The 12,475-nt window shown below is 42.2% G+C and overlaps 1 protein-coding gene across 4 annotated transcripts in view; it reads right to left on the bottom strand.

Annotated features, from left to right (window-relative positions):
* The window catches only part of MYLK3 (myosin light chain kinase 3), an 84,044-nt gene that overhangs the window by 53,051 nt on the left and 18,518 nt on the right, over positions 1-12,475 (bottom strand). The window contains exon 1 of one of the 4 annotated variants that reach the window (XM_069968567.1): positions 3,401-3,945. The exons of the other annotated variants lie outside the window; for them this stretch is intronic. Within the exon in view, the coding sequence (XP_069824668.1) occupies positions 3,401-3,928 (528 nt within the window). The 5' untranslated portion in view covers positions 3,929-3,945. Of the gene's footprint in view, positions 1-3,400; positions 3,946-12,475 lie in introns of those variants that run through there. 4 annotated transcript variants of the gene reach the window in all.

Genomic DNA, 12,475 nt, shown 5'->3' with positions numbered 1-12,475 from the left:
ACTCCGCTGCCTACCTCGATGATGTGGTCATTTTTAGCCCGGATTGGGAAAGTCACCTCTGTAAGGTCCAGGCGGTGTTAGATGCCATAAGTGATGCGGGGTTAACCATCAATGCAGAGAAGTGTGCACTAGCCTTAGAGGAGGCCAAATACTTGGGCTACATTATTGGAAGGGGGTTAGTGAAACCACAACTAAATAAAATTGAGGCAATACAGAATTGGCCTCAACCCCTCACAAAGAAACAGGTCAGAGCGTTCCTGGGTATTACGGGCTATTACCGAAGGTTTGTACCGAATTTTTCCTCAATTGCAGCCCCGCTAACTGACCTGACAAAGGGTGCGAAGTCCGCAATGGTGACATGGACTCCAGAGGCCAAGAAGGCTTTTCAAAGCCTTAAGTCTGCCTTGTGCCAACAGCCTGTGCTAGTTACCCCTGACTTTAGGCGAGAGTTTCTAGTACAGACAGATGCCTCTAACACAGGGTTAGGTGCCGTCCTCTCACAGGTCGTGAATGGCGAGGAGCACCTGGTGATGTACTTAAGTAGGAAGCTATCCCCGGCCGAGAAAAACTACGCCATTGTGGAGCGAGAATGTCTGGCAGTGAAGTGGGCCCTAGAATCCCTTAGGTATTACTTACTAGGCAGGAGATTCAAGTTAGTGACAGACCATGCCCCCCTAACATGGATGAAATTAAACAAGGAGAAAAATGCGAGGGTGACTAGATGGTTTCTGTCCCTCCAAAACTTTAATTTCATGGTGGAACACAGGCCAGGGAAATTAAAGGCAAATGCTGACGCCTTATCAAGGGTACACTGTCTGTGGGGACGAAACGCTCAGCCCTCCGGTCTGAAAAAGAGGGGGGGGATATGTGGACATGTCACTGGTAAAGTGCTCAAGGGGATGTACATCTCACCCAGGTTAATACGTAGAGTGAGATGGTGAGTCCAGGAGGCATCTGTGCTCAGCAGTGTTATGCTGCTGAGCTATTATTTATTATTGCCGGGCCTGGACTTACATGGAATGGCAGGTAGGTTTTTGGTAGTGGGACTTGCCATTCCCTCCCCCCGATCCAGGTCAGGTTTTGGGGTCAGGTGTTTCTGACCCTAATCAGCCTGACAAGGTAAAAGCCCTGAAGAGGATCCAGTGTTGGCTCTCAGCCAGGGGTGAACAGCCTGCATGCTGATTCTCCTGGGAGCAAGGAATACAGACGCTGCTGGAGCATATATATACCCTGCGGTATCCAGGTGAAAGACACACTGTTTGTCTAGTGTCAGATAGGTGAAGAAACCTGTTAGTAAGCGCCCAGACGGGCAAGACCTTTTTGTTTGTTGTATTCTTAAAGCACGGTGCTGCTGTGTTTTGTTTGATGGACTGTTTATGCTGCAAATAAACGCCAAGCTGCTATTTTACAAGTCCAAGTCTGCTGTGAACTGTGTCCAAACACACCATCCCCCGGGAAGATCCCTACAATATATATATATATATATATATATATATATATATATATATATATATAAACTACATAGGGCACAGAGGGGGCCTAACTACTATACTGTGCACAAAGGGGGCCTAACACTGTATGGGAGCACAGAGGGGACTTGTGTACTACATGGGGGAGGGAACATGGGGGCAGAGAGGGAACCTATATACTATATGGAGGCACAGATGGGGCATATGTACTATATGGAGACAGAGAGGGGACCTATATGCTACATGGGGAAACAGAGAGGACATATATACTATATGGGGACACAGATGGGACATATCTACTATATAGGGACATAGAAGGGACCTGTTATATGGGGCACAAGGTAGGAACTATTACTGTGTGGGGCATAAAAGAGAAATGTTCCTGGAGCAAGAAGCCTAAAATGTATGTCTGGCAGATTCTGCAGAGATGACTTGTGGCTGGTAGGGGTCTTCGTGATGGCCACGGCTAGATGGAGAAGAAGAAAGAAGTGAACAACTCCAATCAGAGGTAGCAAACTTAGGGTCCTCGAGCTGTTACAAAAATTTAATTACCATCATGCCTGGACAGCCAACAGCTAGAGAGTTATGGGTCTGATACAGAATGATACATATAGTACGCGAGTAAAGCAATGGGTGGAAGGGGTCCACAGTGGTAGGAAGCATTACAGATTCATTTGCAATACATGGTCTGAGTATCAGCACTATGATAGTTGCTATGGGTATCTTTGGAACTTCAACATCTTTTACATCAAAATAATCAGGGAACCAAATAGTTAAATCATCTATTTTTTTATGCTATAAATTATTTCTGATTCATCCCACAGTGACTTTTGCATATTTTTTCAAGCATGTAAAGTAGCATCCTCAATGAGCATTCTCACCTGGAAATGATGAGAGAAAATGCTTTATTGTGCGAGATTAAACTGACCATTTAACACTAAGTAGATAAATATATGTATTTTGTCTTATCTATGATTATTCTCTATCATATTTCCCACTTGTCCTTCTTGCGGAGCTTGTTGAAATCAATCTCATTCAACTCAAGTGGTCCCTTAGCTTCCCCTTAATTATATGAGAAAGGATAAGGGGTGCCGCTGACAGAATATCTCATTATTAAGTCTTTATTTTATCATTTGTGAACATATTAGATCCACAATACATAAAAAACACAACTCTCAAATAAAGAGTCATTCACATTTGATATTACTAATCACTCATTTTAGGAAATAAGCCTTCAAGAGCCACTAAAGCTAAATGTTCCTAGCTTACGAGACAAGAACCTAATGTCTGTAACAGATATAGAGCTAGTTCTCAAAACTAGAAAATGAGATCCAGTGTTTATTATGCAATGACTGACTACTAATCAGTCATCCTATTCATGAACACTTTTGCCATTTTCAGGAACACTTTTCTGAGCAGATGGAAAGAAGATAGACTAAGGTCATCAGAACCCCTCCTCAACGGCCCTTACCTTTGCTCATATTCAAGATTTAAGGTGCCAAAATGAAAATTGCCTGAACCTGCATATAATAATATAAGGTGTATGGAAGCCTTCTGACTCTTCACTAATGATGGAGAGAAGAGTCAGGAACAATAGATTTTTTGCGCACAACCCTTTTGTTCTGAGAACTATAAGCATTTATATAGAAAACATCCTGGTCTAATGTTCAAGTGTATGAAGAAGCCAGTAGAGATATTGAAAGTGTACGGGATTCTTTAAGATTTCTCAGTGCTATAAGAGTTTGTCAGAATTCTATCCTTCTCTTAATAGATATTCGAAACATAAAACCCTTTAGATTTGGGGCCCCCTTAGAGCTCAGAAAAATTACGCCTTTGCCTTCATTAATAGTAGCCCTTTAAAAGTTCCCAAGAATTAAACTTTTTCTGCCATAGTTATTTATGCTACAACATTATAAGAGAATATAACCAACCTCGTCATCTGTCTCTTTTCTCCAAGGCACTGTACCTTTCAGAATGAAATCCACAATTTTAGAATTCCTCAATGTGTTTCCTACAAACTCCACAACCTTATCCACGGTGGCAACTAATTTCTGAAGGTCATCAAGCTTTTCTTGTTGAATGACAGAATCCATATGCAGTACTTTAAGTAAATGAAGTAACTCATTGAAACCACCTTGCTCCTTGACCTGCAGATTACCTTCCCTAGTGTCACGTTGTCCTTCGGCTTCCTTTAGACCAGGTCTGTACGAAGCTGATAATCTGTCTATTCCTCTTTCTAGCACATCCATACCATGATAAACTATCTCCAGTTTTCCCATGACATCTTCCTGAAAGTTTAAGAGTTTATCCATCTTCTCATTCAGAAGACTTAGTTTACGCTCCAGGTTATTCATTCCTCCAGGAGATTTTACTGGGGATTTTCCAGGGCCTGTCGAATGGTCAAATTTGCTCTCGTACATTTTGGCCAAGCAAGATGTTATTGAATCCTGCTTGCTCATTTTCTGTTACGTTGTAGACAACAGTCTTAATCTGGTTGTGTCCTGGTAATCCTTCTCTTAATTTTGCATCTATGAGGAGGATTTAGGTTTATACTGTTGTAACTTTAGACGGCCAAATGGGCGTTATATTCCTTGTGTGCAAACAGATTTAACCGGTACTATCTGCCTTCTCATTGTGAGGCCTCTAAACAACTGTCTAAACTTGGCCACTGAACTTTTTTTCGGGGATCCTTTGACGTCACAGGGACATTTTAAATTCTTTCCTGAGAGGGTGGTGACTGATAAGCATGTTAAGAATCGCAGGGTTGCTGCTTGACAGTGAAATAGGGAAAACATCGGGCCATTATAATGCAAACAATATCAAACTTTCTTACATCAAGAACTCATAAAGTAGAATCTTTACAAGGTTTAGAAGAACAACATGAAGATCCTTATGTTTTATTAACAGTCATTCTAAGTGCTCTACAACAAGGAATGACATAGCTGAAAGATTGGGCTGTGACTTGTGTCTATAAATAGACAACAATGACAAGTATACACAATTCACATATAGCCAGCTCTGGGAACGGAATCTGACACGAGGCCAGCTGTGCTCTTCTAAAATACAATCAGGCAATTAATTTGTTCCTGTTTTATCACATCTAGTCAACAAGAACTATGATTTGATCAAGTCCACATACTGGTCCAACTGAATAGACAGTACACAGCAAAAATGGCTTCATCCTGACAGTCCTTAGCTAGAAAATAAGAACAGGATGATTTTAAGCTGTTTGATCCTTTGTTTCCTCTGAGATAAGAGTTGCTATTTGTGCCAAGTAGTTGTATATCTCCCTTCCTCTATAGATGTCACATGATCATTCTATAGCTAGAGAGCTTACAGAGGCGATTCCATGGCCTCCCTTCCCTGCATATGCACGCTTTGCGGGGTTGGCGGTCGCTGACCGACACAGTGTGGAGTTAGCGTAGGGACCCATGTGAACCAAGAGACCGGCACTTGGTACATGGGGCAATATGGTTTGATTAAATTATATACCAACATCCTGGCGTTGGTTTTTAAACATAGCCTAGCGGCATTAGTATCAGCCATAGGTGTGATGTGCATCAGCTCCTTTCTCTCCATTTTGTAACATTTCCTAATCTCTTCTCCCTCACTGATATCCCTCCTGCATCCTCTCTATATCCCCTTTGGTGCCATCTACACTGTACTTGCTACCTGAGCTCCGAAAATGGTGTGTGACTGTCTCGCCCAATCACCTATAGGCACTTTGAGATTCTATATACAATGACTGGAACATTGACAAATAAAGCACTTGTTGCCTCTCGTCACCCCCAGTCATCCTAGTCTGTACGCTCTCGAGAGCAGGTCTCTAATTCTGTTTTTTTATATTTTAATTTACTCATTGTATAATTTAATATAAATATAACCTGTAATGTATTTATATATTTAAATAAGCACTGCGGAATCTGTTGGTCCTATACAAATAAATATTATTATTATTATTCTCACAGGCAGCTTCAATCTAAGGTGTACCCTAAAGGGAGAAGATTCCTAGGTTCAACTCTTTTTTGGGCTAAACCAATCCCTGCAAAATAAAGACCAACCCTCGCTCCCCAAAGGGCTGGAACTCTCTTCTCAGTCTGGCTTTGGTCAGAGTAATGTGAGGAAATGTCTGCCAGCTTCATAGCTGAATAAACTTTACCTGCTAGACCTGTACAAGCATGCAGTTCTATACATTGAAAAGTGCACCACAATTTTGGCATAAAGTAAGTCAACTAGTAGGTGGCCTAATCTTAGACTTGACAGTGTAATCATATACTCCATTCATCAAACTGCCTAAGCCACTGTAATAAATCTTTTTTGCAAACAATCAAAGCTCTGCATTTGTTTTTCAAGCTGTGATTGATATTGATTGTGGATGATAGACAAAATTCTAACACATTTTTGCCTCTTTAATAAATATGGGTCAACATTGTGCCCCTTAGTAAAGTTATATAATTTGTGTTCTGTAAAGGGTCTCTTGACAATATGCCCTCTGCTGAGACCACCAGTGGTCAGCTAATTTCACAATTTACAGTCTCAATTTTCTTTATATACAAGGAAAGTTTTATGGCCCCATGATCAGACCAGGACTTGTAGCTGTGCTACAGACACGAAAATGCAACCATATTATGTCAAAGCAAAACTGGCATTAATTGTGTACAGGAATTATGGGTAATTGTTTCATAAAAAACACAACATACTGTAATATTTGTTTTAGTGTTTCAAGCCTGTTTGTATTTTAGGTAATAAAAAAGCTGCATAACAGTACCTGATATAGTCAAGAAACAGTTAAAAAAAAAAAAAACATTAAGTTTCTCCAAGTAGCAAAAAAAAAAAATAACCCTACCATGGCATTCACTAATAGCTAATGTTTTTTTCTCTTATTTCAGTCCATGTGATACAAACAGACAGAGGAAGGTGTGTAATTCAGCTGCTACTTGAATACACAGCCTAACACTATGTTCCCACTCAATATTTTTGGCCTTATTTTAAGATGTACTATGTCCATTATACACCTCAAAAAATGGCCATAAATTGTCTTAAGACTCAACTTTCTTGTCTTCTTTTTCTGACTCAGGGCAATAGTCTCTTTAAAGTGTCTGAAACACAATAAATGTGGAGGAGTCCTGTGTGCCACATACAGTATGGACAGAATTTTAGTGAGACACATTAGTACTTCTGGGCCAGTGTGTGAATCGAACCTTAGTTTGGTTTTTACAATATTTGCTAATATTTGGGCAACTGCAGCACCCTGACCTCAATGACAACAGGCTGGAAGATGCATGGTAATAATGGCTAATACTTACAAGATTGAATTTACTGTACTGTTAACATAGCTATTGTGCAGAAGCTGCTGGATCACTCACTGGGAGAGAATTTAATGTGAGAGAACCTGAGCCTTCTATCAGTATTGTAACACCCCTACGTGTGGAAAAGCTTATCTCCTACCAAGTATACATGATGCCAACCCCTCCTTCCTTCAAACCATTGTTTTCCAGAACTCGGCGTATAGGGGAGATTGTATAATTCGGCGCAAATCTTACAGTTTATAGGACATTGCACACATATATACACACATAGAGCCTTTAACATTAGGAGATTTTCAGCTGTCCACATCAGCAAATGAGTGCGAGTTTGGCACTTGTTTGCAGGCATTTGGGCCATATATGTATCCTTTTTTTTTTTTAATGAAGTTATAAAGCTTTGTCATATAACTTTATAAAAAAAAAATGACAAAAAAAATGCATGGCAAGAGTAAGGCATAACAAGGCCCCTCTCATGTACACTGCAGGGTTGCTCAAGCTCAGGCCCAGGTTCTCACACACATAGCAGTCCTGGGCCTCCATTGATGTCTATTCTATTGCATGTTACTATGGTGTCCCTCTATTGAGTGCCTTATGCGCCTGTTGCGCACTCCAGCTTAAGGGGTGATGAAGGGTATTTCCCAGTTTTGCCACTAGATGTCAGTGTTTTTATATTCCTATGTTCTTGTATGCACAGCTGAGGAAGGTAATGGGTTAATGTTATTGTTATACCATGTGTTTTGTGCTAACTTATAGAAGATGCTTTATCTTCTTCTACCTATCCCTGCTTTCCACACACACACTCACCCCTGTAGGAGTTAGCTCCATGTGAGAGGACGTGAGCAGAGCAGTCTAGTCTAGACACGTGTATAGATGCCGCTAGAGACAACTAGTTCTTCCACTACTACCACTACATTCAGTATGAAGTGCTAAGGAGAAGAGTCCAGGAACACCCTAAGCCACACCGAGAACACATCTAAAAGGTGCAGGGCAGTATACTGAAACACAAGAGGAACTAGCCTGGATAGGACAAAGCTACCAAAAGAGGTCTACGTATCCTATCTCCCAACGCAGGTAACTGGGACCCCTAACCCCTGGAAGCTTACACCCAGATAACTACGACTGGGGCCTGTATCACCCTATTAGGATGCAAAAACGCCTTTGTGTGCATCTGTTTTAATACATTTTTCTATTGACTTCCATTATAAAAAAAAAATGGATCAAAACTCATCCTTTTTTTTAATGTACACAAAAACGTAGCTGACCTTATTTTAGTGTATGTTAAAAAGGGATGCATTTTGATCCTTTTTTTTTAATAATGGAAGTTAATGGAAAAACAAATCAAAACGGATACACACAAATGCATCCGTTTTAACATCCATTTGCCCAGCCTTAGGGAAAGCAGACCCATGATACCTCTCATATATTCAGCTGTGCTTTCAGAATGTAGAAAAATGCTTTTATTCTCCGGTACAAGGAGTCAAAGAGATTTATTAAAGCTCCTTAAAGTGACACTATCACCCCCTTTGTGGATTCTGACATCTCTACACAGGTGTAAAGGGTAAATTTAGCGTTTTTCATACCTTATTTCATATCATATGTCATGGTGTTTGTTCAAGTAAAAAAGTGTCCTTTTATCAACTGCAGATTGTATTAAGTGGGCGTGGTCTCGCGGCATTAGCGCCACTTAGCCCCACCCACAACTGTTGCTCCCCCCCTTGACACCCATTGGTTGGCCAACTTAAAGGGGGTGGGGTCTAGACCTTTCGGCCAGCCTGTTCCAATGGCCGTCGAGGGGGCGGGGCCAACTGTGGCGTTGTGGGCAGAACTAAGTGGCGCTAATGCCGCGAGGCCCCGCCCACTTAACACAATCTCCAGTTGATAAAAGATGACTTTTTACTTGAACAAGCACCATGACGTATGATATACTGTAAAATAAGGTATGAAAACAGCTAAATTTACCCTTTACACCTGTGTAGAGATGTCAGAATGCAAAAAGGAGGTGACAGTGTCACTTTAAAGCTTTTTCCCAGTTATGTAACTTTATAATATGCTTCAATCACCCATCAGCTTTAAGTGCAAGTGCCGAGGGGTTTTATATTTCCTCACTCCCCCTCCCAATCCCTGCTTGATTGTCAGTTAGATAGAAACTGAGCCCTGACTGTCATTCAATAACTTTTGAAGCTCAGACAGATATATGAAAGGTACCCTGTGTCTCTTCATTCTAACAGCTATCTAATAGTGTCAACAGTTTGGAATGTGAATTACAGCTAACAGATTTATTTTAAGGGGGCACTCCGGGCAAAGAATGCTTGCATCACGGCCTAGCTGCCGTCTCTACTTCCTGGATGTGCTTCCCTCCTCTTCAGATGTGAGATGGTGAAACAACTAAAGAGATGTAACTGTATATAATAATTTATATGCTATACAGACTTAGGCCATGTTCACACAACATAAGGTTTGTATTAATCACGGCCGTTGTTGCCAATTTGCAACGACGGCCTTGTATAAAACAAAACTTCAGTGCTCTGAATCCTGGGGGAATCCCAGCTGGAGTGTATACACATAGTCCGGCATTTTCTGCGCCAGGCTAAAAAATGTCCCTGCATCGCCAACACTTCGCTGATTTATGTAGAGGCGCACTGCCTCTACATAAGTCCTGTGCGCAGATCCGGCTTAAGTTTTCTTATCATTTTTCAGCGTGAAAGATGATAAATTAAGTGAACCCAGAGTCCATTCCACCCCTTCCACACCCCCTCCCCACCCCCCTGGCAAAGCTTGCGGAAAATGGCTAGATGCGAAAATTTATTTGCAAAACAGCCATTTGAGAATAAATTTATTTGCATCTGGCCATTTTCCACCAAAAAATCCAACTTTTTGGTTGATAAATGTCCCCCATAGTATAAGCTCCGGCCGAGATCCCTAGCGGCCACACGAAAAACTGACATGTCAGTTTTCTGCGGCCACTATTCATTGAATGAATTGAATGAAGTGGCCACACAAGCCTAAGAGGTCACACAATAGAGAGTTCGGTTCCAGCCTGCCCGCATCCCAATTCAGCACAAATGAAGATCATCCGGCTGGTACTGCAGTACCGGCCAGGATGATCTTCACTGACATCGGCCATTCTGTGACTCGGCCAGGTCACAGAATAGCCGGTGTCATACACTGTGTGAACCCGGCCTTAGGGTAGCTCCACACGTACTGGATCCGCTACAGATTTTACACTGCGATTTGCAGCTAAATCCGCTTCGGATCCTGGTATAGTGGAGTTCTACGGGGGTCACATACCCGCACAGAATTTTAATTTGCTGATTTGCTGATGAGGAGCTACGGGAGCTTCACACAGCCGCGGTCCCAAGCAGGTAATTTATGCTCCGGGCCGGGGGCAGCCCTGGAGCATACATCACCTGCTCCAGGCTCCTGCTTGCTTTGGAGCCTCCCGGCATCTCTCGGCAGTCAGCTAATCAGTGTGCTGCGGCAGTGCAGTGCACTGATTGGCTGACCGCCGGGAGATGCTGGGAGGCCCCAAAGCAATCAGGGGCCTGGAGCAGGTGATTTATGAAATCTGCTGTGGATCCGGTACATGTGAAGCAACCCTGAAACTGACATTCTGCATTTGGTCACAAGAAAATAAGTCACTGTTTTGCAGTACACAGCCTGTGTTGTTAAGACTGTGCTGTTGTCAAGGGAGACGAATCTGAAAGCTAGAAGATGTGAACAAGGGAAGAAGCAGGAACCTGAGGGAAGTCTGATGCAGTCATTTTCATGAGAGAGCTTTCTATAACAGATGCAGACTGAGAGACCTGATGCCATCCACACAAAGTGTAAGAGAAACAGGGAGAGCAGCCAAACGATAACACTGCCGGCTTCTGGTCAAAGCGCTTAATGCAGTGAAATCCTAGTTGCATTGCCCCCTGGGAAACATGAATATGCAAAAGAAGAGCCCGTGGAGCCTCATTGAAGAGTCTCAAAACACAGGACTAGCCAGATATCCCTCCGGGAAGGACCCAGCCAGGGGGTGGCTCCTGTAGGGAAACCACCAAAACCACCATATTACGTGGCCCTATAAGTCAATGTAATGACAAGAGAAAAACCAAGGCCAGGTAACCATCCACATACAGCTGTTTGGGGGTGTTGCCCCTCATCAGTGTGGAGCAGGATTCTGGCTACTGGCTTCCGGCTCCGTACTGATGAGCCAGGGGTATAAAATAGTCTAGGTCAAACTATACTCTGGGGTGTAAAATAGCCGAAGCCAGATTATATCCCTAAAGTTATCACTATGACATGTCATGTGCTGATCAGGTGATCCATGAACATTCACTCGATAGTCGCCCCATGTAAAGCTACGTAAGGACTTCCTTATATTATGAAGAGGCAAGTTTTTCTAATTGAAGTAATAAAAGTCTATGGGTGGAATTTATCATCTGCACAATTTTTATGAGCAGGGGGTGCTTTTTATAGGCTGCGCAAAATTTTACAGTTGTGCGAAAATCATCATTAGACGCAAGTGCCTTGATACATCTAGCATCGCATTTTTATAAAGTGCTTTTCCCCCTGCACTTACTACTGCATCAAGGCTTCACTTCCTGGATAAAATGGTGATGTCACAACCCGACTGCCAGAGCTGTGCGGGCTGTGGCAGCTGGAGAGGATGATGGCACGGGGACACTGGGCACTGGGGGGACACTGAGCATCCCTCTGCCATCATGCTCTCCAGCAGCCACAGCCCGCACAGCTCTGGGAGTCCGGTCATGACATCACCATTTAATCCAGGAAGTAAAGCCTTGATGCAGTAGTAAGTGCAGGGAAAAAAAGCACTTTATGTGCAGTTCCTGTAATAAGTGTATATTGGTGATTTGTATAACTTTTAGGGGGCAATACAATACTTAAAAAATTTAGCTGGAGTATAACAACTGTGAAAAAAACAATCTCTCTAAATTGCTGAACCACGCTGATGATCCACAGGAAAATGCAACCTGAAAAGACTTTTCAAGCAGTTACACCACAATCATGAATTAAAGAAACGGTGGCACAAATTGTAGTTTTAGAGAAAAGGGGTAAAGGGCCCTATTACACCAACAGATAATCTGACAGATTTTTTTTAAGCCAAAGCCAGGAATGGATTTGAAAAGAGAAGAAATCTCAGTCTTGCCTTTCTTACCTGTTCTCTATTAATAATCCACTCCTGACTTTGGCTCAAAAAAAATCTGTCAGATAATCTGTTGGTATAATAGGGCCCAAAAGGAGTGGAAGGAAACTTGGGGGGGGGGGGGGGGGTTGTTAGACTGATGGATCCCTCTGTACACCAAGCTGGTAGTTTATATAATTATTATTATGTTTTATCATTATTATTATTAACTACTGGGGGGACACCACAGCAGTGGTTAGGGCTGGGGGGGACAATTTGCCCTGGAGCCTATGGAACTGTAGTTATGTCTTTTTCCAGCCCTCTCGATGATTCTTTGGGAGGCAGATTGGTGTGAGAAATAACACCCCTTTGGTTGAATGCGCTTATGAAAGGTCCAGTTTCTCTTTAAATGTCCCATGCACTAGCTATTAACACTTATGATAATTTTCCATTTTAAGAAATCCATAAGACAAGCTATAAAATGACTTTGATCAAGAGAATATATTATCTCTTTTTCTTTTATGTCCCTGAGCGCTGAGAGATCTAATAAGCCGATTGTTCATCTCCTCATT

The sequence above is a fragment of the Dendropsophus ebraccatus genome, chromosome 4, assembly GCF_027789765.1.
Source record: "Dendropsophus ebraccatus isolate aDenEbr1 chromosome 4, aDenEbr1.pat, whole genome shotgun sequence".
Taxonomy (NCBI): Eukaryota; Metazoa; Chordata; class Amphibia; order Anura; family Hylidae; genus Dendropsophus; species Dendropsophus ebraccatus.
This window is presented reverse-complemented; position numbering and strand designations above follow the sequence as displayed.